Below are 27,251 nucleotides of genomic sequence, written 5' to 3'. Positions count from 1 at the left end.
TACGTCTAATGGCCCCTGAGTCCAACAGGCAGCAATCACCAGTCAAACCATGCATTTGCGTGGGGCCCCAAAGATTTGGGGCCCCACTTGGCCGCAAACGATCAATGCATGAAATTCTGTATGATCACCCTCCTTATTTAGGCGATGTTGACGCAGCATATTCTGCTAGCCAGCTAGCTAGCTACGCTCTTCCGACTACTTCTTAGTGGGGAGACCCCAAACTAACTATTGTATATGGGGTCGAGGGGACCGGAGCTCCTTTCCAGAGCGAACACATGGGAGCGAAACAGCGTGAAGGAACAAAACCCACAAAATGAAGTTGCTCTTTAACACTGTCAACAGAATCAGCCCCTGAAACCCTCCCTGTCACATTTATGAATCATAAACAAACATGGCAACCTATCAGGATGTCATCATCTCTTGATCCTATGCCAAGACTTTGACCTCCCACCCTTAACCATTCTCATAAGTGGTCCCGTAAAGATGAACATGCCTGCAGTAACTTCAGGTGTGCAGTTCACATGCAAGCACGTCCAGAACTGCATGCATCTTATCGCTGAATATCGTGAATGTTTCTTATCAATGCATTTGACAATTAAATTCAGGTACAATTTATTATGACTATTGAACGACCCTCTGAACACAGTGATTCTGTCATAATGCTGTCAAGATAATCCCAGCATCGCTACAGCCTTAAATTATGCACTAAGACGTCAGGTAGAGTATTTACAACCTCTAGTCCCATGTGGAATATCCTGTTTGTTATTGAGATGGTTTGTATTACAATAATGTACATAACTAAGGTTAAAAGTTACCCAGGGCTACACTAAATCAGGGTGCATTTTTGATTTAATGCTGTGCTACATGCAAGGCATGGCACCTCCTGCCAGTGGGTGATGTACTGTAGTGCAGACGACAGTGCAGACTGTGATTATTGTAAATCCATGCTCATTACACTCAGTGACAAAAAGAACGTGAAGCACCCAGAAGTAATGGTCCAAACTGGATGTAATTTGGATTTGCAAGCAGCTGGTAGGTTTAGCCACCAGACACAGAGGATGCCTCATAGGCGCATTAGACAGCATTAGCATGTAGTTGGATAGGGGTCGCATTGTGCATGAGGCCGGATGGACGTATCGTGCAATTGCCCGGCATGTGGGGCATGCAGATTGCGCATTCTGAAGGTTCCGGTCGCCCAAGACAGACCACACCAAAGGAGGATCGTCGCATTGTGCGCCAAGCATTACAGAACCCCATGACATCTGCGCCTGCCATCCGAACACAGGTAATGGACTCTCTACAGCACCCTATGTCATGCTGCACCGTGTCTCGATGACTGGCATCAGCCGGACTACAGGTTCACTGTGCCATGCGTAGGCTGCCGTCAACACCAGCGCAGAGACAGAGGCGTTTGGAGTGGTGGACTGATGACGAGCGGTGTTGTACCACGTTCAGCGATGAATCTCAGTTCTGCATTGCCGTGGATGACCGTCGTGTAGCATATGCTGGCAGAGAGGGGATAGGATCAATCCTGCCAGTGTTGTGGAGAGACACACCGGTGTTACTCCTGTTATCATAGTATGAGGAGCCATAGGGTATGACATCATGGTGTGGGAACCATAGGGTATGACATCATGGTGTGGGAGCCATAGGGTATGACATCATGGTGTGGGAGCCATAGGGTATGACATCATGGTGTGGGAGCCATAGGGTATGACATCATGGTGTGGGAGCCATAGGGTATGACATCATGGTGTGGGAGCCATAGGGTATGACTTCCTGGTATGGGAGCCATAGGGTATGATTTCAGGTCATCTCTGGTAGTGAGATAGCACCCTGGTGCAGTATTTCAACAAGACAATGCCCATTCACACACGGAAAGTGTGGCTAAGGACTGCCTGAGTCATGTTGAGGTCCCCCAATCTTTCCCCAATTGAACATGTGTGGGATCAGCTCGGACGTCAGCTCAGACCCAGTGCCAATCTGCTGGGTCTCGAGGGCCAGTTACAACAGCTGTGGGCCACTTTTCCGCAGGAGAGGATACAACCACCGTAGGACTCCCTTCCCGCACTATATTAACACATCTATCACACACTGGAGGGCCTCCGGGGGGGGTGCCACACCTTACTGACGGGGCACCAGCAGTGTGCCCATACTGCCAACTCCGCTGTCCTTTTGATCTGGTATTACAATCATTGTGATTCAGTCACATGACCTTTCACCACATGCAGATTCATTTCGTCTCCATCACTCCGTCTGGGTGCTCAACTTTTTTAGTCACTGAGTGTATTTTTAGCCTGTGTTGTATTTGTCAATTTTGCTTACTAAGTTTGGTGAATAAGAACATGAAATATTTTTGTATGGAAGTGTCTGCTTTTTAGTTTATTTCTTTATTTAATTGCACCAAATTGTTTTGGTGGTGGAGTCGTGATTGCTTTTCTTATATATTACTGGGAGGGGCAGGCTGCTTACTGTTTAAATTAAATAATTAAAACACACCCCCAACCCTCCTGCATGCTGACTGTCCACACTTGTTGGACTATTTGTTCTTTGTGCAATGAGATGGCGACAGCAATTTGTGATAAAACTCACAATTCTTTGTTCACCCAAAAGTCAATTTACAAATTCGGAAATTTGTTCCTTATATGTTTCATCATTTATCATAGTCCATAGACATTTAAATTAATTGTATATAATAATAATAATAGAAAAAATGTGGAAATTCACATGTATAAATACATGCTCATGTAATGTAGTCTAGTTTACCTCAACCTGCTCTGTGAACATTTTTCCCACTCTTATGGACAAATACTTTTTTTATGTTGCTATAAAAAGACGACACTACAGTAAGTGACATGATGAAATTTACTGCGCTGATGTCCCATCAGTTTACATTCTCGTACGTATTAATCTTTATGGCTTCATAATGCGCAGAATCGTACCGTCGTACACAGAACCGACCGTTCGTCAGAATAAACGTGTCATCATAAAACTTCTAGTGGTTTCCCAGCACTGGGCTCAGTGGCTGTACCAGGAAGCATCATTTCTGCACCCTCCAACATCCCCCCTACCATAACGCTGACACCCTTACACAGAAATAGTCTCTTAGTACCAGGTTTTAGCTCTATCATCAGCTGGAATTCCCCCATTCTCTCTGACACGGCCTCTAGCATTGCATCATATTACAAGAAGCATGTCCACAATAAAATAATAATAATAATAATAACGTAGCTCTTTCTGGGTGTGGAATGAATAAGTGTCTGTGTTACACTCTAGAACAATAGAAACCATAGCAAACAAACCCCAGAGGCCGTAGCACGAACCGCGATAAGCCGCCTTATTAATCTGACCCCGAAGAGAGACTTTGCATAAACGTGATAAGGGGTTGGCAATGGCCTGTGGGGAATACAGGTGGGGGGAAAGGGGTGTGTGTTTGGGGCGGCGGGGTTGGGGGGGGGTGGAGTAGGGAGAGTATAAAAGGCAGGACTTGACAGCACCAACAGAGTGTGAAGTGAGCTTCCTGCCGTGGATTAGTACGTGTCTTGTCTGACCGTGGCCATCAGAATCCTGCAGTGAATCCGCCTCTCTCTGAACCTCTGTCCTCGTACCTGGATCTCTGGGGTCTAATCTGGGCCCTCACAGGAGCCTGAGGTATGGTGTCTCTCCTCCATTATCTCTAATCTAACTATGTGTCTTTTGTCGTGACCAGTCAGCACACTGGTGCCCTAAGCTGCTCATGCCTGCTCCTTGGGCCCAGACGTGCTTCCCGCTCCTTTCCGCTTGTGTTCTTAGCGCAGTTCCGGCGTGTCAGTGAATGGCTTCGTCTTGCAGGTGTCTTCCCCGTTCCCGTCGCTGAGACTGCACCTTCGCCTTCTGACCTCCTCCAAATCGAGTTCCTCGCCATGCTGGCAACACTGGAGACAGTGAGTGCCTTCGCCAGTGTCCTGAGCTCGGCGCAGCAGCCCAGATGCCTGCTGTGGTCTCACACCGCGCACATTCAGATAAACACTCTCTTCACACATTTTTCGCACCCTCCACTTCTGAGACCGGATCAGATCTATTTAAAGAACTTCTCTGCATCTTCTATTTGCAGAGCAGTATGGACAATGTTTGCCGTGGGCCAGATCCTAACCTTGCTAATATAAGGATATATGTATACCTTCTTAGTCAAGACACTTTGTCCTTTTAAACTAACAAGATCCTCAACAGTTATTGGGGGCAGCCTGACAAGTCTTTGGTCTCTTTGAGTTGCTTTTAAAAGGTTCATATTTCAGCTCACGTGTGAAAAACATGCCCAGGACAACTAGAGGCTAATGCATAGCTTTATGAACTGGGTCCATCATGCAAAGCATGGTCAAATAAGGACAGATAGCTATGTTACGCAAACCGTAACACGATGCAAATGCCTGTATGAAAATCTCATGGTTTACTCTCTAAACAAGCTCTAGGAAAAGCTATATTTACATAGAGGCACCTGTCCTCACTGGAGTCTTGCTTTATGTGTTACTCGTGAATATTTAAATTTTATTGTCAAATGGAAACATAATCCCATCCTACATAAATGTGGTGGTCAGGTAGTACCACCACACGACGATGCGCAGAAACGTAGGCCTCTGATGGGTTGCCATGTTTGTTCCAGGTGCGGTACCTCCAGGACTTTGGTTCCCGGACCTGGGGGGACCCCCCCCAGGCCGAGGTGGACCTGGACGTCATTGAAGAGTACCTCCAGGAGCACTCAGCGGAGGTTCAGCAAGGCGCCAGTGTCCAGTGTGGAGATAAAGAGGAGTCCAGCATTGTAGGTGAGGGAAACACGACCGTGTTGGGAGGCCGTGGTCCCACACCAATCATCGTCCTGCTTTGGGATGTGTTGGCCATTTTGGAAGCCTTCGCATTAAGTTATGGTGCAGCTGAAGGAAGCGTGGGGCACAAGGCAGGGGATGCAGTCAGACATTGAGGACAATTTAGAGACAATAAGTAATCTAACTGCATGATTCGGGGATCCAGGAAGAAAGCACACACACATATAGCCTATGGACATCGAACCCTCAACCCAGAAAGTGTGACATCATTGCCCCATCCAGCATACAGTGCTCACAGGAAGTCTTCGGATGCTTGGTCAGTGCAGCAAAAATGACAAATTTGTTGGTTTTATAACAAAAATCATTACTTTATTCATTTGTCTACAAACATTTTTATAAAAAGAAAACAATCAGTAGGTCGTAGGTTTAACTAAAACTTTCATTTCAAGTAGCAATATATTGAAACCCAAGTTATACTTCAAAAAGAGGTGTTCTTTGTTAAAAAGTTAATTGGCGAGCGTTAATTTTAATCAACAACACCATTGCAATAATATAAAACACCAAACATTTGTATTTAGTATCTCTTTGGAAGCCAATGACTACAGTTAAAAGCAAAACGGCAAGAACAGAAGTGAATGAAAGGTTTATTAGTACCATTATCTACAGTAAAAAAAATAATTATAAAGACATCAAAACTATAAAGTAACATAAATGGAGCTATGCACTGACCAAACAACCATTAAACATTTTTTTTTGGAGGGGGGCAGCTCTAGGTTAGGACAGAAGGTTGGCAGAGTGATCCCACCATTGGGCTCTTGAGCGAGGCCCTTAACCCCAATCGCTGACCCCCCACTGCCTCCTCCACGCCAGTTCCATGAGGTGGCCTTCTGGGACGCCTTTCCAGCTGTACTGAAGGAGGTCCCATTTATATGCTGAGCTCTCATTGGCCATTTTTCCTTCACTTTCTGGTCAAACTCCTCCAAAACGGTACCTGCTGTGTTTAGGTCAGGTGGCCAGGTCATGTGATACGACACTATCGCTCTCCTTTCTAGGCAGCTTGGCCTGTCCAATCCATTGACTGTTACTATGTGTTACATATTGCTCGTTAATGCACTTTTGTTATGAAACCAATAAATTTGTAACAGTTTTAAAGAATTAAGCAACTCTCAAGACTTTCTGTGAGCACTGTATACGAGCACTGTATATGACCCCTGTATATGACCACTGTATACGAGCACTGTATATCACTCCTGTGTATGACCACTGTATATGAGCACTGTATACGAGCACTATATATGACCCCTGTGCATGACCACTGTATATGAGCACTGTATATATTAACCTGAAGAAATCCATTATTTTTTCAAAGGCCTATGAATATAACCAGGGGATTGCAAACAATACCTATAATGCAGTAGGTGATAACCTCACAGGTCTCACTGCTGACGCTGTAACACTTTGCCATGTATGCAGAGAACAGCTGGTCGGGGCGCTTTGCCTACGAGTGGCACTATCATACCCCAGTTCCTGATAAGAGTGATGCCTGGGATGCGTCCGCTCACTGGATTCGAGCCTCTGCTTCTCAGCCGGTAAGCCTTTCCATCACTGAATTATTTACCTGAACCTGCTTCTCATTGCAACTCAGATGATATTGCTATTTCGCTTATCCAGTAGAAGCTTTTATCCAAATCGACATACATTTCTTGAGAAAGCAGGCTCAGGCAGGATTTTTTGAGGTACGAGAGCAATATCAAGGGTCCAATGGTGAAATCAGTCTGTCAACACTGGGACCTTTCCCATTATAATCAGCGCATCTTAACTCACTCAGCCACACATCACCCCTTAAACTAAAACCCAAATTTATAAAACTTTCCAGAAGCTACTGTTCAATGTTCAAAAAGTTAAACCAGGTGAGAATCCCGAAAACGCAGCACGGGTTTTATTTCGGCCGGAAAATGAGATTCTTACCAAAGCTTAACAGTCCTCGGCATTGATGACCCGCAGGGCCAGTGCCAATTCATCTATGATGCCAATCCTGGCAGCGACTCCGACTCCCAGTCCACCAGCTCTGGTTGCCACGACTACCCCCCGTCGCCCCATGTGGAGAGACGAGGGAAGAAGACCTGCAATGCTCCCCCGCTTACGTCCATCACAGGTACGTCTGGCGGCCAGCTACAGTAAATGCAAATTGAGTGATTTGGCTTCATGCTCCTGTGTGTCTGAAGGTCGTAGCTAGCTAGCTGGTTAGCAAAACATGCTGCTTCAGGTTTTCCTAAATAAGGAAAACATTTATTCAATATTTAGTGTACTGACTGCTTGTGACCACTAGGGGGCACACAAACACACGGTTTGAACGGTGGTGAACACTGCCGCTGAACGCCCCTCTTCCCGTCTCAGGTGCCCCTCATTCTTAAGTCTGGCTCCTTTTCCCGGCAGGTCGGAAGAAAGAACGTCTCTTCCAGTTTCTCTACGAGATGCTGCAGAACCCAGAGATGCGCAGTTGCATCTGGTGGGTCCAGTCGGGCAACGGAACCTTCCAGTTCTCCTCCCAGAACAAGGAGCGTCTGGCCGAGATGTGGGGCCGGCGCAAGGGCAACCGCAAGACCATGACCTACCAGAAGATGGCGCGTGCACTCCGCAACTACTCCCGTACCGGGGAGATCTGCAAGGTCAAGAGGAAGCTCACCTACAAGTTCACCGAGGACACCCTCAGGGGACTCCGCATGGACGGGAATAAGGCCGTGGTGGCTTAGCGCAGATCAGGAATCACAACTCGAAAATAGTATGCCGCAAATACTGTATTTGTGTGTCAGTAAGTCTGTGAGGCCGTTAGACGCGGCACCCTTGCAGAGCGCCAGTCAGAAGCAAAAAAGTTTCAATCCTAGAATGAACAGGGGTTGCCCTGATGCACAGATTCATAAATCAACCTCTGGCCCAGCAGACGGACAGAGAGGGATGCGAGGTGCCTTCGAGAATATCTATAAATCTCAGGATTGTCAGTTCAGAACTACTTTATAAGTAGACCTTTTGTTTATGTCGAAAGTATTGCATTTCAGGTGAAGAAAATGTACAGCTTGTATAATATTCCTTTGTCTTGTTTTCACACAGTATGCCGATGTTTGTTGATATCCCACTGTTTCCTGGGAATATTTTTAATACATTTTTATAAGAAAAACACGGTTCCCTTTATTTCTTGTGATAATTTAACTACATCACTCGGTTTCTTCGAACATCATACAAAACCTATAAAGCTTTAATCGAGAGGGCAAAATAATGCAGTAGTACACTCTTACTTAATGTTTTAATTAACCAGAAACCATTAAATACGTGCTGACCCCACGTTCATTTATCATTAATCAGTCGTGTGTTCCATGTAGTGACTGCATTGCTTCATGATTTGTACTTAGTTACTCGTGCCCCCTCAAGTAAAGTGGTACCAAAATGATTAACAAGATGCAGACATGTAAATAAAAACTGGGTTTTGGATGATGGACGGTTGCTTGGATGGAAGCTGATAGCACTAAGATGGCCTGTAGACTCAACTGATTGCCCTATGGGTTCCTTCTTCATGCAGTTCCAGTTCTCGAATTGTACCATTAGTACCCATCTTAGGTTAGAATATCCAGTTCCGGTCAGTCATGGTATCTGTATTGTCACCTTCTGCTTTCTGATGCATGAGGTCACATTCTACAAGAAGTTCCTATCAGGTGTTCATGTGCAAGAAACAGAATATAAATATGTAAGACATTTAGACATGACATGGAGATAAGTCCGTTTAAAATATACAGCTGTACAAATGGGCAATGATGGTGACTGAACTAGAATGTGCAGTATATAGATTTTGGGTTCAAAATTATGACTCCAGGGCAGAGAGGCAAAGGGTTTTCCACCATTTGCGAGCGACAATACCTGATGAAAAGTGCATTCTGTAAACTGAATAACAAATAGCCATGACAGAGACACTTATGATTTATTCAAGATCTGTTGCACACTTTTATACTTTGCCCTTCACAGGTTGTGTAAATTAATCATCAGCCCAGAGGACTAGTGAAGCTCCAGAGGACTTAAGTGATTTTGTAGGACAAACTTCACTATAAAGTCCTGTTTTATATATATATATATATATATATATATATATATATATATATATATATATATATATATCCTAATGTTACATGTCCCATCTTTGTGAGGAAGGCCCTATACAGTTCACTCAGACACTGATCTTGCAGCCACGCTCACAAATGCACTGAGCCTGCACTGCATGCTAAATGCAGCCCCACCCTGCAGGCTAATGATTCGCAGGACATGCAAAATGCGACGGCGCACGGCAGGATCCGGTGGGACGCATATGAGCGTCAGCTGCAGGGCTCCTCTCAACAGGCCAGTCCTCATTTCAGGAATCGTGATGTTTTCATTTCACCCCAGTATTTAGAGCAAATTTCGTACTTTCATGCGCGTTCAGAGGAACAGTGAAATTCTTATGCTACAGTCACAGGGGAGGGGACAGGTATTTGGGGGTGGGGAACAATAGGATTCAATAGGGCTGACAGGAATCAGGCTAGGGTGCATAGTGTAGTTTAACCCATTGTCATTTATACTTGGGTCATTGGTTAATTGAGTGACTAGTACTTTGTCACATGGGTGATATGGGTGAATGTTTTTCCTTCAGTGAATGAAACAATCATTTAAAAACTGTGTAACATTTCCTTAGGTTGTCCTGTGTATTATCCGAAATTTTTTTGGAGATCTGAAACAATTAAGTGTTAAGTGTCACGGAGCAAGTACTTTCTCACTGCACCGTGTGAGGGCTTTGTCGTAGTCCCACTACCACGGATGTTTTTCACCCCTCGCCCCCTGCACCCCCACCGTGTAGAGATGGTTATCTCCAGCCCACATAAGAAACAACTGGCCAAGCTGCATACGGTAGGCACACATGCGAAAGATGGTGCAGGGAACAGCGTCTCTCTGCAGAAGCTGCTGATTCAGGACATTTCTTCTTCTTCCCCTTGCAAAAGGCTGCTGCACTGAGGAAACAAACTCTCGTCACCTTTTGCCCAGCAGAGACAAGCTTGGCCTGGGCCACTTCCTTCTCAGCTGTGTACGAGCTCCTGCGCCTCTAGCCCAGAATGGAGGTGCTCTACACCACGCTGGAGCTGCTGGTGGCGGTTCTGTGCTGCGTGGGCAACGTGCTGGTGATCTGGGGCGTGAAGCTGACCTGCTCGCTTCAGCAGCCCACCTTCTGCTTTGTGGTGTCCTTGGCGTTGGCTGATTTCCTGGTCGGTGCCGTTGCCATCCCCATGGCCTTGGTGCTGGATGACGGTCTACAAATCTCCTTTGATGGATGTCTGTTCATCTCCTGCTTGGTGCTGGTACTGACCCAGAGCTCCGTCCTGGCCTTGCTGGCTATTGCCGTGGACCGTTACCTGCGTGTGCAGATCGCCTTCAGGTGAGCAGTGACCTCCAGGTCCTGGTACCAATAAATCTCTGTGGCCACCTGTATGATCTATATATTATCTACATCAATAGCCAGTTTTGGGCAAGATCCTTAACCCTTATTCTTTTCCAGAGATGGGCTGACCCTGCTCTCTCAAAATAAAACGTTCCACCACTTTGCATAAAAATGGAAATATATGCTTAACAGGAGTCTGTCAGTGAAATAAATATACCGTAGACATTGTGTGAGAATGCTGCCTAAATTCAGTGTAAAATGAATGTACTGTATTTGATTTGAGTTTAGGAACTGCTGTGTCACATTCGTGTTGAATGGAAGGACGCAGAAATGGGTAGTTAGAGCCTCAGTAGAAAAACTGATCATTTTTGTTAGTTTTTTCTGCTTTTATTTAATGCATAAGCAGTTTGAAGATGTTTGAATAAAAATTTAAGTCAATTCCCTGTTATTTTAAGAATCTTATATCCAATGTTGAATAAAAGCATATTATTATGATTATTATGATTATTACGATTATTATGATTATTATGATTATTATTATAGTTGTTGTTGTTATTACCAACACTAACAATTATCATTATCATCATTATTCATTATTAGTCATCCATTATTAATTATTAGTTACTAAGTATTAATTATTGATTATTAATTATTAATTGTTGTTTTTTAACCTGAAATTTCACGCGTTTCTATAAAGGTTTTATCAGTGTGATGAAAAATGACATTGCATATAATATATAAAAACGAGATTTTCACTTGCACACAAAAGGTGTTCCCCCAAACGCCATATTCATACACATTTCAAATTCCAGCACCTAAAAATCCCACGGGCATGAGTAAAATAAATCAAATAAATCTGTCTTTTGCAGGTACAAGACGTTCGCTACCCAGTCACGCACTTGGGCCGCCGTGACCGCATCCTGGGTCTTGGCTTGTTTGATTGGCTTTACTCCGCTCCTGGGATGGAACAGAAGGGATGAGCTCCCCTCCGCCAACTCCACCATCAACTGCACATTTGTGACAGTCATGTCCATGCAGTACATGGTGTACTTCAACTTTTTCGTGTGGATTCTGATGCCCCTGCTTCTCATGATCATCCTGTACATGCTGGTCTTCTACAACATTAAGAAGCACCTGCGGCAGAAGGAGTCCCAGACCTTCTACATGAAGGAGCAGAAGCTAGCCAAGTCGCTGGCTCTCGTTCTGGCTCTGTTCGCCATCAGCTGGCTCCCCTTGCACATCATGAACTGCGTGACCCTCTTCGGCCGTATTAATGAACATTACTCCTGGCTCATACACACGGGGATCCTCCTGTCTCACGCCAACTCCGCTGTCAACCCTATCGTGTACGCGTTCAAGATCCGAAAGCTCCGCAAGGCCTACCTACTGATCTGGAATAGGGTTGCCTTCTGCCGGGCTGGGGAGATTTCCCAAACCGACCTCACAGCCGACGCGATCGATGGCAGCAACCCGAACAGCACCATCTCCATGGACAATAGGAAGATCCACCTGCAAGGTGACCTTAGTATCAATTTTAAGACTGTCGGCAAACCACCAGCGGAGTCCCTCCCGTATTGAGTCATTTAGGTGCTTTCCACCGAAGTGGGCCACCTCAACCAGGAACTATTATGTATAACTTTCTCACCGCACAACAGGAACTGCTGAATTAGCATGGGAGACACAAAAAGTTCATAGGTCATACATCATTTCATAATTTCATAAGAAACTACATAGCCATCCCAAAACAATGGACAATTTTGTTTATAAATCATTATTAAATCTGGCCAGCAGACCTGTCTTATATAAAAGTGGCTGTCAATCAAAAATTTGTCAATCAAATTTTCTGATGCAGAAATATGAATAAACAAACAAAATAGGTATGCATTAACTTCCAAGTGCCGGTGCTTGCAGTCAACGAATCAGCATAGTTTATCACTATAAGCTCCTCCCCGGTAGTTCTTGGTCGAGCATAAAGTACATACTCCAAAGCAGGGACTTAAAAGAGGTTCTGGAACTGCCTCTGAGGAATTACAATCGGGCCGAGCTCCTGCGGCATGAACACCACAAAAGTTCCTCTTGACTGAAAAAGGTTCCAGGGGTGGGAAAGCGCCTATAACCAACATCAAAGATGGCTTTCCAAGTGAAAAGGAACTGGGTGATCATCTGAAAGTGAAACCCTCCACACCTGCATTTTCAATGGGTTTCTTTACCTTTGAATGGAAAACAGGATATGACTGGTTTTTGGCAAGAGATGTATTCAACTTCCCATTTTATTAGAGGTAATTCAGTTCCTGTAGTGAAATCCCCGTCCCAGAACTGCTAACAATGAAAAGTCTGTAAAGTAGCCCTCTCACAGCTTTCTCATTCGGCGCATAGGTTCAGATGCCTAAGAGTGAACAGTCAGCTCATTCCCCATCTCAGCGCCTTATTTTGTGCCATTCTCACTCTGGAGAAACCATTTCTGGATTCCCTACCATACCAAACAGTCAGCTATCTGGAACAGACTGAAGTGCCAGAGATTATTTTTGCTTCAACATATTATATTTTAATATTGTTTTTCTTATATATATATATATATATATATATATATAGGGGGGGCGGCATGGTGGTGCAGTGGTTAGCACTGTTGCCTCACACCTCTGGGACCCGGGTTTGAGTCTCCGCCTGGGTCACATGTGTGCAGAGTTTGCATGTTCTCCCCATGTCGTCGTGGGGTTTCCTCCGGGTACTCCGGCTTCCCCCCACAGTCCAAAAAAAAACATGCTAAGGCTAATTGGAGTTGCTAAATTGCCCGTAGGTGTATATGTGTGAGTCAATGGTGTTTGAGTGTGCCATGCGATGGGCTGGCCCCCCATCCTGGGTTGTTCCCTGCCTCGTGCTCCCCGCGACCCAGTAGGATAAGCGGTTTGGAAAATGGATGGATGGATGTATATATGGTGCAGTGGTTAGCACTGTTGCCTCACACCTCTGGGACCAGCGTTCGAGTCAGATTAAATGTTAAACATTTCATGTTAGATTAAAGTACACATTTTTTGTGAATATAATGCATAATTAAAATTTCATTTTATTTCAATACAACACTGGGTTAATATGAGAGCATATATATATATATATATATATATATATATATATATATATATTCTTAAAATATACTAGTTTATGAAGGCACCACATTTGAGAGTGACACTTCCTAAAATCTAGCCAGCTTGGCGTGCTCAAAATACGAATTTCCTCTTTAAGTTTACAAGAAGTTTCGCACGCTTTAGATTGCTTGAAATAGTATTCATTGTCCTCAGCACATGCATGACATCAAAGCCACAGTCAATTTCCAGAAGGTTTCTCGACACCTCTATTTCACACCTCTAAGTCAACCAACTGCCCACGCAGCACAAGAGCGAACTGTCCATGCACAGTAAGGTGTCCCTTAGTTAAACACAGGGAGACATGCTGTTAAATTTGCTGTAAAATGTCTTGTCAAAAGAGCACCTAACCGTGGAATGTTAAAGGGGCAGGCAGCTGCGAGTTTCGTCCTTTCACCACACTGATTGCGTTTGCACACTCGTGGATTTCAGGGTTGACTTCACCACTGGTGCATCCTGAGAGCACTCGCATGGTAAGCGGCTCGTCTTCACGAGCTCCGTCACTCACGCAGCTGCTCGTTGCAGGCAATGCATCACCTCATGTTAAAGCATCTGGGTTCGCGCACTCTCCTTGAGTCAGAAATGCGACAGGGTCATGTTCGCTGGGCACAGTCAGCTGACCAAAATGCTTTAACCATGTAACATGGTTTTTAAGTTATTTGGTTCGTTTTTCTCTGGTTAATTTCGCTCCTTATGCTCTGATGATCCAGACAGGACACTCAAGCTAATTCCAAACTAAGACGTGAGAGGTGCTGCTGGTGAGAACTAGGTCACATTCAGAGAAGCTGCCAGATCAATGCCGATAAGCGTCGCGGTATCAGGCTGCAAGCTGCCCATTGGTTTGCCTTACAAGTGCTCCATCTTCAAAGTCACTCACCCTGCATTTGTATTTATACCGAATGCACTAAATCCCATTCTGCTTGGATTATAAAATATCGCCCCCTTTTTCAATGGGTGGATTTCATTGTATTAGTAGGTGAACAGGAAAAAGCTGTAAACTCAGATAAGTTCTGTGTACAATCTAAAATGACAATCATCTGGCCAGTCTGATTTCCTGTGGAAAAACGAACAAAATCTTGATTCATATGTTGTTTTAATCAGACCTTATATAAATGAAAATGGGCAAATTTGGCGGTTCTTACATAGAAAATACACGTGGGGGTCCGGAGCCTCCCCCAGTAGCTACAGGCACAAGGCAGGGAACAGCCTAGGATGTGGCACCAACCCATCACAGGACACACAGACTCACACATACACCTGCAGGAAATTTGGTAACTCCAGTCAGCCTCAGTATGTTTTTTAACTGTGGGAGGAAACCAGAGCACCTGGAGGAAACCCCACGATGACACACATGGAGTTATGGTGGAGACCCGAACCAAAGTCCCTGAAGTGTGAGGCAACCGAGCTAACCACCGCACAACCATCCCGCTCAGTATTTCGTCACCGGCAGACCCCAATCTTATTTTGGACCGGCTGACATCCACTTTGGTATTTAAGCACGAAGGGGATTTTTGAAAGGTTACAAGGTGCCAGGTAATATGTGGCCAATATTATAGCACTGAAAGTTAAGATATTCTTTAGTAACATTTCCGACGAGCCACAATGGCACTACGAAGTAGCAGCGCAGTAGATTAAACTGCTAATTACTTGCGCATCCTATCCTCAAACTGTTTATTTCTCACAGACACTGTGAGGCTTTTGTGTGCACAGAGTCACACACATGGAACCGGGCAACTGCACAGGATCCAAAGCGAGCGGGTAATCAGGGGGTTTATTATACAGCAGACAAACCCGGAGCATTTCGCACACACAAGGACTAATTAACAACAACGAGAAACAGCTGATCACGCCGGGATTCCACACGAGGTAGCGAGGGGGCGTGGCTCACGGGAGGATCGGATGATCAGGGCATGACACATAGTGCAATGCTTTTCCCACCTACTTCCTGGATTGTGCCCAAAATGGGAAATATGTAATACAAAGAAATACAGTATCAAAGATACATAAAATACATAATAAAATGTAAATTATGAAATCATGAAATAAGACGATGAAAGATAAAAAGCAGTGCATCAGTAAGTCTATTTACATAAGGCATAATGTAAAATGTAAAGTCAGGAAAGGCATACTTTCAAAAACCATATAAAGTATACACTATATTGCCAAAAGTATTGGGACACCCCTCCAAATCATTGAATTCGGTTGTTCCAATCACTTCCATAGCCACAGGTGTATAAAATCGAGCACCTATGCATGCAGACTGGTTCTACAAACATTTGTGAAAGAATGGGTTGCTCTCAGGAGCTCAGTGAATTCAAGCGTGGTACCGTGACAGGATGGGATGCCACCTGTGCAATAAGTCCATTCGTGAAATTTCCTCACTACCAAATATTCCACGGTCCACTGCCAGTGGTATTATAACAAAGTGGAAGCAATTGGGAACAACAGCAACTCAGCTATGAAGTGGTAGGTCACGTAAAATCACAGAGCGGGGACAATGCATGCTGAGGCGCACAGAGTGCAGAAGCCAACTGTCTGCAGAGTCAATAGGTATAAACTTCGTGTGGCCTTCAGACTTGCTCGAGAACAGTGCATACAGAACTTCATGGAATGGGTCACCATGGCAAAGCAGCTAAAGCCGAGCTTTACAACGGCAACTGCAATGCAAAGCGTCTGGTCCAGTGGAGTAAAGCACGTCGTTACTGGACTCTGGAGCAGTGGAGATGTGTTCTCTTGAGTGACGAATTGTGCTTCTCTGTTCGGCAACCCGATGGACATGTCTGGGTTTTGCGGTTGCCAGGATAATAGTACTTGCCTGAGTACATTGTACCAAGTGTAAAGTTTGGTCGAGGGGGGGGTTATGATGTGGGGTTTTTTTCAGGGGTTGGACTTGGCCCCTTAGTTCCAGTGAAAGGAACTCTTAATGCTTCAGCATTCAAAGCCATTTTGGACAATTTCATGCTTTGTGGGAACAGTTTGGGGATGGCCCCTTCCTGTTCCAGCATGACTGCGCACCAGTGCACAAAACAAGGTCCATAAGGACATGGATGAGCGAGTCTGGTGTGGAGGAACTTGACTGGCCTGCACAGAGCCCTGACCTCAACCTGACAGAACGCCTTTGGGATTTATTAGAGGGAAGACCTCATGCCAGGCCTTCTCGTCTAACATCAATGCCTGACTACACAAATGCTCTCCTGGAAGGATGGTCAAAAATTCCCATAATCACAGTCCTAAAGCTTGTGGACAAGCCTTCCCAGAATAGTAGAAGCTGTTATAGCTGCAAAGGGTGGGCCAACTGCATATTAAAGTCTATATATTAAAAATGGGATGTCATTTAAGTTTATGTGTGTGTAAAGGCAGTTGTCCCAATACTTTTGGAAATATAGCATATGTTATGCTTCCTAATTCAGTGAATTTATTGATTTTATATACTGTTTCTATTGCTTACTGTTATTCTTTAATATACTATTACCTGACAGCCTACATTTTTATTATTTAGCAGACTGCCTTGGTCAAGGGCGGCATGGTGGTGCAGTGGTTAGCACTGTCGCCTCACACCTCTGGGACCCGGGTTCGAGTCTCCGCCTGGGTCACATGTGTGCGGAGTTTGCATGTTCTCCCCGTGTCGTCGTGGGGTTTCCTCCGGGTACTCCGGTTTCCCCCCACAGTCCAAAAACATGCTGAGGCTAATTGGAGTTGCTGAATTGCCCGTAGGTGTGCATGTGTGAGTGAATGGTGTGTGAGTGTGCCCTGCGATGGGCTGGCCCCCCATCCTGGGTTGTTCCCTGCCTCGTGCCCATTGATTCCGGGATAGGCTCCGGACCCCCCGCGACCCAATGGGATAAGCGATTTGGAAAATGGATGGATGGATGGATGCCTTGGTCAAGGACCCAATGGGGTCTCCTCACTCTTACTTGTGACTGTCCTATCCTAAGCACAGTGTCTTAACCCGCAGTACCCCAGGGAGTTAGTATATTTCTGTACTAAGTACACATGCCAGTGTACAAGAGCTGCAAATGCTAGATATGAATCTTGTGCCGATCCTTCCCCCCTCCATGGGTATTGAGTCCTGACCACCACTTCCTCTTCGCTGGTGCACTCTGCCTGTATCAGACACTTCAAACACTCTGTGAGTCTGTCACAAGCTCTTAGGCCTTTTTGGAGCTGTGCTGGCCTACTGCAGCATGTCTGATCTTCATTCAGCCTAAACGTTCTCACGTCGCACCCCTTCTGGTCTCTCTTCACTGGCTTCCTATTAACATTTGCATGAAGTTCAAGCACTTGACACTAGCTTGCAGGTCCATCAACGGACAGGCACCCATCTCCATCAAAAGGCTCCTCAAGACCTCAGTCTCATGTCGCCTTCTTCGATCAGCAAACCAACACGGCTTGGAGCTCCTCCCACCCAATGTGAAAAGTGTCACTCAAGATGGTTCTCTTTTATGGTTCCGCAATGGTGTAATGAGCTGCCAAACCGCGTCTGGTCATCAGACTCCCTCTCCACCTTCAAGAAATTACTAAAGGCTCATTGGTCCATGACTTCCTCCCCTAGCTTGATGTCTCTTTATGTTCCATGAATGCTCTGTTGCAATTCTGGTCACTGAATAGTCTTAAGATCTTGCTCTGTGAAAGTTGTAACTCTTGCCCCAATACTGCTTACACTCCTACACAGCCATTCATTGGAAGCTCAGTCTAGCTGCGCTCACTCCTGACCTCCTTGACAGCCATATATTTGTAATGCAGTTTATGTTTCAGGTAAGACGTTATATTTAGGAATGTTTATGGAAATAGTTTTCCGTGGAAATGCTGTGAGTTTCTCTTCTGAAGGGGAACAGGACTGGGCAATAGAGGAGGGTGACAAAAGCACAGTAACATTCACAATGAATCAGCAAGGAACAGGAGGAGGGCAAGTGTTTAAATACAGACAACCGAGCTAAGGAAGAGGCAGATGTGATGCATAACGCAATTCACCAATAAGGACAGTGCAGGGCAAACAGGCAACAGGTGCAATAACTTGTACTAACGAACACAAGACTGGGGAAACTCCAACAAATTCTGAAACACTAGTGACACACTGGGAATTACTACACTGGGATAAGTAACATGGAACCGAGAGAGAAACAGGAATGGAAGTGAACAGGGAAATACAGGGCAGTGTGGGACTAAGGGGCAAGATGGACGAGGGAGCGGGATGGACAGCCACCTGCTGGTCAAAGTGTAACACACAGGATAGGGTATGAGAGGCACCAGCCCCGACAAAGACATCAGCCACGATCTTGGAGAAGCAACCGTTCCTGTCTACCTGGGAAGGGCACACTGGGAAGGCCATTTCCAAAGAATTTGAAGTCCATTATTCCACAGTGAGAAAGATTATTCTCAAGCGGAAAACATTCAAAACAGTTGCCAGTCTTCCCTGGAGTAGAGTGGACGTCCCAGGAAATTCACCCCAAGGTCAGACAGTGCAGTGCTCAGAGAAACTGCAAAAAAAAAACCCAAGAGCTACATCTCCGACTCTACAAGCCTCAGTTAGCATGTTAAATGTTAAAGTTCATGCCGGTGCAATTAGAAAATGACCGAACAAGTAGGGCTTGTTTGGAAGGGTTGCGGAGAAAGCCTCTTCTCTTTAAAAACATGGTAGCACAGCTTAAGTTTGCAAAGTTGCATATTAACAAACCACAATTCTTCTTGAACAATGTCGTCTGGACAGACGAGACCAAAGTGGAGATGCCATAATGGGCAGCGTCATGTTTGATGAAACCCAAACACAGCATATCAGCACAAACGCCTCATACAGCCATCAAGCACAGTGACGGAGGGGTGATGATTTTGGCATATTTTCAGCCACAGGACTTTGGCACCTTGCAGTCATTGAGTCAACCATGAACTCCATCTGACAACCATGAACTCCTCTGACAACCATGAACTCCTCTGACAACCATGAACTCCTCTGACAACCATGAACTCCATCTGACAACCATGAACTCCTCTGACAACCATGAGGCCATCTGACAACCATAAGGCCATCTGACAGCTAAAGCTGAGTCCTGCATCAGGACAATGATCCCAAGCACAATAGCAAATCCACGACAGAATGGCTGAAAGAAAAAAAAGGAATCAAAGTATTGCAGTGTCCCAGTGGAAATCCAGGCCTCATCCTAACTGAAATGCTGTATTAAGACGAACTCACATGTGACCCCGCAACTGGCCACATCACCCAGGTAGCATAGAATTAAAGAAATATGTTGAATGTCCCCCTGTCACTGTGATGATTTTGGAAGTTGTAATTGTCCGACTTCACTGCTCACGATTTGGTGGAGTACCTTCAACCCGACCCAGCAGACATACGTACGAGGTGATTGAGGTGTGGATTAATCCAGATTGTGTATGGACTGATGATCCTGAGATTCAGATACGTCGTCCACGATTCACCCATAATATTATTGTACCAAGGTCGAAACTGCATATATATGTTTTTCACTGATCATTTATATAACTTGTATTGCACAGATAACTTGTTTCTTATGAAAAGACTCGAGATGCCTATCCTGGCCTAAAAATTCTTGTCCCGGGATACCCATTCTGTTCAAGGATGCTTGTCTTGTTAATTTGTTTTATGAGATGCTTACCATGTTTAAAGACACTTACCATGTTTTTCTGAGGGGTTTTCCTGAGGACAAGAGAAAGTGTTACAAATATATTTTGCACAGCACTGGTCGGTGTGTAGAACACTTACCTCGTCTTCAGGAAGAAGGGAAAGCTTTTGCTCAAGGACACGTGTCTTATTATTTCTGATTGAAACCGTACCTAGCAGTCTGTGTGTGGGACGCTTACCCCATCCTCGGGAGGAGGGGGACACATTGATTATAGGAACTTGTCTTATCATTTCTGATCGAAACCGCAAGCAGCATTACCCGGACAAAATTGGAAATTTGAGAACACATTGCCTGAGGGGAGGGGTGAGCCTGGCCAGCTTGTCCCCTGCCCGCACGCAGCGCCCAAATTAGTACAAAGGAAGGGGGAGATCCCAGTGTTGACCGGAGCTCAGCCGTGGGATCGAGCGCGCATTGCCCGGCACTTTCTCGGGACTCACGCGTTGGTCTCCTGCCAGGACTGAAACGGGCTCCCCAGTCTAAGAGTGAAGGTGGGAGATGATGGCACGTCCGAGTGTGAGTAGCTTGCAACTGCTTGTGCATTCCATTGATTATTGGGATTAATTATCATGGCTATCATTCGCATTTTCTATGTATTATTGCTTCTTTTCTGTATATAATCATTCATATCTTTGCACCTACTATTATTGCTTATGATATATTTGCTATTTGATATCACATGTAGCATGAGGTCATTTTGCATTGCTTCTGATACAGTATCTTGGTATTGATTTTAATGCAGGGTTATTTTGTATTACTTTTAATAAAGTGTTTCTGAAGGGCTGCCTGGAATGCTCCTTTTACCTCTGCACCTGTACATGGGATAGAAAAGAGACACACAGAGAGTTGCAACGTCTCGTTAACTGCAGATACCAATGGACTGTTACAGTGGCGGTGCATTTTGGAGGCAGAGAAGGGAAGGTGGTGACGAACTTGCGGCTCCAAGAGACAAGTGGGGGTTTATTGGGAAAACAAAACAAGGCAGAGTAGCACAGAGTAACCTTAAGGCAGGGGTAGGGAACCTGATCCATGGAGGGCCGGTGCGGGTTTTTGGGATGGCCTCTCAATCCCCACCCAGCTCTACACCTCACACTATAGGTCTGACTGGGAGTGAGGAGCTAGCTAGAGCTAGAACTAGTGTCCCTATACGCTGAACTGAACAGGTGTGTTTTTAGTCTGGACTTGAATATTGAGAGTGAGCCTGAAACCCGCACATCCGGTGGAAGACCATTCCACAGCTGAGGAGCTCTGTAGGAGAAAGCTCTGCAGCCTGCCGTAGCTCTTTCTACCCTAGGCACTAACAGATATCCTGCGCCCTGAGAACGAAGCAAGCGTGGAGGGTTGTATGTGGTCAGCAGATCACTAAGGTATTCTGGTGCAAGGCCATTCAGTGCTTTAAAGGTTAACAGCAGTATTTTATAGTCAATCTGAGACTTAACTGGTAGCCAAGGAGTGGAGGATAAGACAGGGCTGATGTGATAACATTTTTTAATGTTTGTTAGAACTCTGGCTGCTGCATTCTGTTACAGCTGAAGGAGGTGTGGCAACCAGTAAGGAGGGCAACCTGTGTTCTTACGCTGGTTCTCATATGCAGCAAAGCTATTGGTAAGGCTTTACTCAGTTCAAGCCCGTATCTTCAGAGCGTTTTGCTAATTTGTCCCCTTCTCCCTTTCTACTGCCCCTCCACTCGCAGGGTGGTATTCATAGTGTTGTCTAAGATCAATGCCCAAACATCCCATTGTACTGTACATCCCCCCCCCCCTTTTGACATATGATCTTTCACATATGTCAACGTAACATAATGAGGAAATAGGCATTCTGGCAGGCACAGTTTATTGTTCGAACCATACCACACTCCATCTCTCATTTCACACCTCACTGTTTCTCACAGCTGCTTCTCCTTTTGTGTCGCTATAGACTGACGTGCCTGCAAACCTGAAGTTGCGGGGATAGTTGCTCAGCCACAATCTGTGCGCACGTTTGCGTGTTCGGACGGCCGTGCTGCCGCTGCCTTGGCTGCTGCACCACCTTTGGAAAGACAATCAGTAACGTTAGTGTGAGCGTCGCATTTACGCATTGCTAGACTTTTAGGTAAAAGAACAGGCTGCAATAAATCAGAGCTCAGTTGGTGGTGCACAGTTTGCTTTTCCTGTAGACGTAGGAAATCCCTGCTGCTTCTATCATGTGTCAGTCCAAAGGTATATCAGCTGTCTGCGTAAAAAAAAAACTCAGTCACCCCACGTTGGGCTAGTAAATAACCATGTTTTAACTGGCCAGGTCTTTTTTTACTGCCAATTGCAACGCGACTTTCAGCAATCACTGTGTAATTTATATCAGTCACATAAGTCTTTAGGGAGGGGCTGAACTTCACTGTCGGGTCACACCTATACTCCCAGTCATCCACACTCATACGTCGTCTCACCCATGGGCCCAGATCCTTCCACCCCTCCTTCGCACCTTTGTCCAGTGACACATGCGGCTGCCCCCCCTCTCTCCTAGAGTGTAGGGGTGAGTCTTTCCCCTGATTACTTCGGTACCACCAACACTCACAGCACATCTCCTATCACTCCAAAACATCCTTTCCAGCCTTAGCTGATCTCACCTCCATTTATACCATTTCTTCTCATACTGCTAATCTGGACCCCCCCCCCCCCCCCCCTTGGACATGTGAAGTGCAATGCGAATCACTAGGGCTCGTATATTGTGCAGTGTGTGTGCATGTCTTTGCCAGGTTCACCAGTAGGTTGTTCACTGAACACACAGCTGTAGGTACGAGTCTCCACTGATACACATACAGAAGGGGCAAAGGATCGTGTTTCACTAAAGTGAAACTGCCAGGCTCACTCGTGTGCAAAATCGCTCAATCTCGTCACCCACAATCCCTCTGGGCTGCTGGTCACATCAGATCTCGTGCCAGTAAATTTACAGGACAGCGTTGCGACAGCAGGAATTAGAATTTGAATTTAGTATCCGGATTCAGAAACACACTTTAAAAGTTTTGTGAACTTTTCTGTTATAATTTCGCCTGACAATGTTCAGGAACCTTCCACTACGTTTGGGTGGCGAGTCAAACTCAGCCGGTCTTATTACATAACTTCCTGCTCCTGAATCAACCACAAGCTCCATGTCTTTTCCTTCCACCTTCAGCATCACAGTGGGCGAAGCCTTATGCGCGTCTGAGTCGTATAATACACTCGTGCCTTCTGTGCTTTCTGTTCTAAGTGTGTGATAGCTTGTGTCACAAGGGTCGTGGTGGAATTTTGCTGAATTTCTCAGCAGTTAGCGGGGTTAGTAACGATCAAACCGTCGGGAATGGAGGCAGATAGTCTGCATTTTCCCACCCCCACGTCCGCGTCTTTTGCCCTGATGTGATGATGATGTCCTGGGCTGTTGTCCAGTGGCGTGTGACGGTGGCGGCTGGTTGGGATGGACAGGTTTCCGTGGACAGGAGTCCAGGTCTGGGTCAATCTGTTTAACACCCTGGAAAGTCTGAGAGTCCCCCCCCCCCCCCCCCCCCGCCCCCAACGCTCTGCCTTTTCTATCTCGCCTCTGTGCTTCTGTCTCCCAGTTTCCAAGGCTGGTCCAGTTCACATTAACCCCCTTCTTTTTCTTCCTTTCTCATACTCTCTTTCTACTTGCTGAAGTCCCTCTTTTAATTGCTCTATCTGTCTCACACTAAATCTATGTCCGTTCTAAAAACCACATTTTTTTTATCCAAATGGCAAATGTTCACATGACTCAACTCCGTAATTAATTCTCATCCAAATTTACATTAGCAGATATCTTAACATCCACCTTGATTTATTTGCTGCCTCTAGATCCCATTTTAGAAATTAAAACTTACCAAGGATCTCCCCGAACCGACCCCCCCCCTCCCCCCAGAGCGATTTTCTCTGGTTCCTGACCATATTTGTTTTTCACAAAACACTCGTCAGTGCTGGGCAGGTTTCCTCAAACCTCTGTATTCAGAGCTGTTACAGGGTCCCAGACCCATCCCACACCTTCCTGCAAGGTCTTGTCGCCTCGGCTGATTCAATTCCGAGACCAATATACAGATATATAAATCGTTTTTCTCACCTCTGCGGTTGTCTGGATCGTAGCGGTTTTGGAACCAGTTTTCTGTTTACCTGCTGGTCCCAAAGCTCGTGCGATCCTTACGTCATGGCTCATGGTTATCATTCTGCGAGCGACCAAACAGAACCGTTCAGAACATATAAATTTCAGCTACGTCTAAATGTATAATTTCCACTACACGTTGTAAAGTAGAGTGGGCTAAAATTCCTGCACAGTAATGTACGTGAGAGACTGATAAAGTCATACAGAAAACGATTACTTCGTTATTGCTGCTAAAAGTTGTACTACAAGCTGTTGAATCATTGCTATACTATAATTTTTCACATCTGGCCTTTCCATTTGGCTTCATTTTTAGTTTTTTTAAATAAGAATAACATGGTGCAATCTGTCGTGTGTTGTTTTACACCTGAGGTTAGATTTAGATCATTTTAGACCCTGGTAAGGATTTTTTTAAATAAAACAACATATACTGATATATAAAGTCAAAAAAGTTGCTTTCTTTTTCACATGACTGTAAGCGGTGGGAAAGGATTTGTTGTTTTTTTTCTATCCGTCGCAGCACGTTTACAGTCGTTTATTGTGCGCAACGATTTCAAAACCTCAAAATGTACTTTCACAAAAAAAACCGCGTCTACTTGCTATTTACCTCGTAACTTTGTTCACTACTATCTGACGCGATTCATTTTTTTTTCTTCCAGAGGAGAAGCATAAATATTTTAACTCAGATTGCATTTATCTATTGGCTTGTTTTGCATGAACGATGCTGCGCTTAAGTATGGTTCTCACGTGCGCATCTTCACCGATTTATCTGTAGTTTTCATCAGATAATAAACCAACCATGCCCCCCAAACCGCGTGTGAGTAATAACTGTATCTGATGGAAATGATGAGATACTTTTAGCAGCGTGTGAAAATGGTAACCGTGAATATTATACAATCAGAAGTAGCGTTCATCCATTAACGCTAATTAATCCTTTAATTCTGGAGTAGATTAGGCCCACTACCTGGCGCATTTAAGCTTATTTTTGTAATGCATTGTCAGGTGCTTCAGATTTGAATACAGTTATTTACCCTGGAAACTGAATCGTGAAACTTGAATTACTCGTATTTTATTTTATGCGCTCTTAGCGTCTTACGTGTTATTCTCCGGTCTGCCAGCAGGGGGCACCCCAGCCGTTCAAATCTCAATATGAGAAAACTCTGGGTGATTGCGTACAATATATGCATGACATAAAGGAATAAAGGCATCGTATGTCTCAAAATCATTCATACAGTCTCGCAAACCTTTGGGAAATTCTGGTGTTTGAGGATATCCTGTATACACTTTGTGATAACCCTAACACTTTCTGTTTAAATTTACTTGTTTAGTATACAATGATATGCAAATTAGGCAGAGGATACATTTTGAAAGGAATCGGAGTATAGCCTCTCAGCCATAGGATGTTATATTAGGTTTGCGTCTTTCGATTTGAGTAACTGTGACACCTCAGTGTGGCAGTTATTTCTTATGAAGAGGTGACTGAGGTTTCCAGTTTGGGATGGAAGCAGGTCAGCTCGCTGAACCTGCACAGTTTCATTCACTCATTTCTCGCTTAAGGAATTACCAGGGTTTACACAGAAACCTAAAAAATCAGCAAGGGGACGCAGTTTAAGACAGTATAAGTTGCTTTGGGAGAGTCTCTGCCGAGTTAGGCTGGTGGTTCACGGAAATGGCTCTTCTTCGGCGACACGCGGGAGGCGACATTAAAATAAGAAGTTGTGAAATTTAAGCGTCCTCTGTAATATACGCTGAGTTAACCAGTCATTGCTTTAGCTTAAGAGTAATATGTGAAAATTATGTTTCATTTTATTTGAAATTTCACAGGAGCGTGTGAGGAGAAAAAACTAATATTATATTATATGATATTATATTATTATCATTCTGACATAACCCACACAATTTCAATGTCTTACAGCTTTCAAACCTCTGAAGTTAATACATATAAAATGGAATTTAAGCATATAATTTTGAACCCTTGCAGTAATTAGTGTATAATTTTAAACCATTGCAGTAATTATATACTTTAATGTAGAATTTTTTCCTGAGTTGTGTCAGTCGTTCGAGCAAAATATAACCAAAATGGCTGGTGTGTGTGAAGCGTCTCCAGAACGGTATATCCAAGCTTCACTGCAACATTTTACAACAGCAGACCTCTCAGTGACCTCAGGGCAGGATGTCAGTACTCAGCAGTGGTAACCCAAAGTCATGCCCTTATCGTCCACACAGGGAGCTACAGCTGAGACTATCATGCTCATGAATGTCTTTCATGTGGTGCCTTGGACTGTCTTTATTTCACTGAAGCTTCCCGCAGAGGCATAACCCCACGAGACAGCTAAAGTGTAGGAGCATAGTGCAGCTCCCTGCCAGACAGTCCACATTTTTGCTCCCTTCCAGCTCCCTGCCAGACAGTCCACATTTTTGCTCCCTCCCAGCTCCCTGCCAGACAGTCCACATTTTTGCTCCCTGCCAGACAATCCACATTTTTGTTCCCTCCCAGCTCCCTGCCAGACACTCCACATTTTTGTTCCCTCCCAGCTCCCTGCCAGACAGTCCACATTTTTGCTCCCTCCCCCCAGCTAGCGGCCAGACAGTCCACATTTTTGCTCCCGGGGGCTGTGAGGGAGCAAAAATGTGGACTGTCTGTGGGTCCTGAGGACCGGAGTGGGATGCTGTTAACCTGCCATTGAGTGACTGTGAGGACCTCCTGGTGATAATGGCGAATAGTACATATGATATGTTGATGTTTGGCACATAACGGTGGTTGTTAGCTTAGTGCCTTTAGCACTAAGACAGTAGCACATTTTGATTGAGCAGTGGGGAGCATTTTTAACCCGCGCCCGCTGGGTTAGAGGGTCGAATCCCTGAGTGTGTGGAGGATGTCCTATACCTTGTACTCTGTGTTACTTAAGACAGACTTCCTTCCAGGATAAGCTATTAGAAACTGGATGGATGGATGGATGGATGTTGACAGTCACGAGGTAGATGATGAACATTCGTCAGGATAAGTGACAGTACGCATGCTGGTTTTATGTTTTGTAACACCAATTTAGTGTGTTTGTTTAAGACAATGCCAGTGGGGCTTTGTCCTGAGTCCCCC

At 45.0% G+C, this 27,251-nt stretch overlaps 2 protein-coding genes across 2 annotated transcripts; both read left to right on the top strand.

The window, feature by feature from the left end:
- Positions 1-3,507: 3,507 nt before the first annotated feature.
- LOC125713487 (transcription factor Spi-B) lies at positions 3,508-8,222 on the top strand. Its single transcript, XM_048984663.1, has 6 exons — positions 3,508-3,651; positions 3,832-3,923; positions 4,640-4,799; positions 6,273-6,388; positions 6,804-6,954; positions 7,236-8,222. Exons 2-6 carry the CDS (start codon positions 3,903-3,905, stop codon positions 7,550-7,552), a joined length of 765 nt encoding a protein of 254 aa, XP_048840620.1. The 5' UTR covers positions 3,508-3,651; positions 3,832-3,902; the 3' UTR covers positions 7,553-8,222.
- Positions 8,223-9,616: 1,394 nt separating this feature from the next.
- On the top strand, positions 9,617-13,317 carry LOC125713486 (adenosine receptor A1-like). The gene is made up of 3 exons (XM_048984662.1): positions 9,617-9,725; positions 9,818-10,248; positions 11,121-13,317. The coding sequence occupies exons 2-3, from the start codon at positions 9,929-9,931 to the stop codon at positions 11,827-11,829; spliced, it is 1,029 nt and encodes a 342-aa protein (XP_048840619.1). The 5' UTR covers positions 9,617-9,725; positions 9,818-9,928; the 3' UTR covers positions 11,830-13,317.
- Positions 13,318-27,251: the final 13,934 nt, after the last annotated feature.

The sequence above is a fragment of the Brienomyrus brachyistius genome, chromosome 18 (genome assembly GCF_023856365.1).
Source record: "Brienomyrus brachyistius isolate T26 chromosome 18, BBRACH_0.4, whole genome shotgun sequence".
Lineage (NCBI taxonomy): Eukaryota > Metazoa > Chordata > Actinopteri > Osteoglossiformes > Mormyridae > Brienomyrus > Brienomyrus brachyistius.
The sequence above is the reverse complement of the archived record's forward strand: the minus strand, read 5'-3'. Positions and strand labels throughout refer to the sequence as shown.

Coding starts and splice junctions, on each gene's coding strand:
- LOC125713487 (XM_048984663.1), top strand. CDS start 3,903: ATGCTGGCAACACTGGAGACA. Junction 6,389..6,803: donor GAGCCTCTGCTTCTCAGCCG/GTAAGCCTTTCC, acceptor GATGACCCGCAG/GGCCAGTGCCAATTCATCTA. Junction 6,955..7,235: donor CCCGCTTACGTCCATCACAG/GTACGTCTGGCG, acceptor TTTTCCCGGCAG/GTCGGAAGAAAGAACGTCTC.
- LOC125713486 (XM_048984662.1), top strand. CDS start 9,929: ATGGAGGTGCTCTACACCACGCTGGAGCTGCTGGTGGCGGTTCTGTGC. Junction 10,249..11,120: donor CGTGTGCAGATCGCCTTCAG/GTGAGCAGTGAC, acceptor TGTCTTTTGCAG/GTACAAGACGTTCGCTACCC.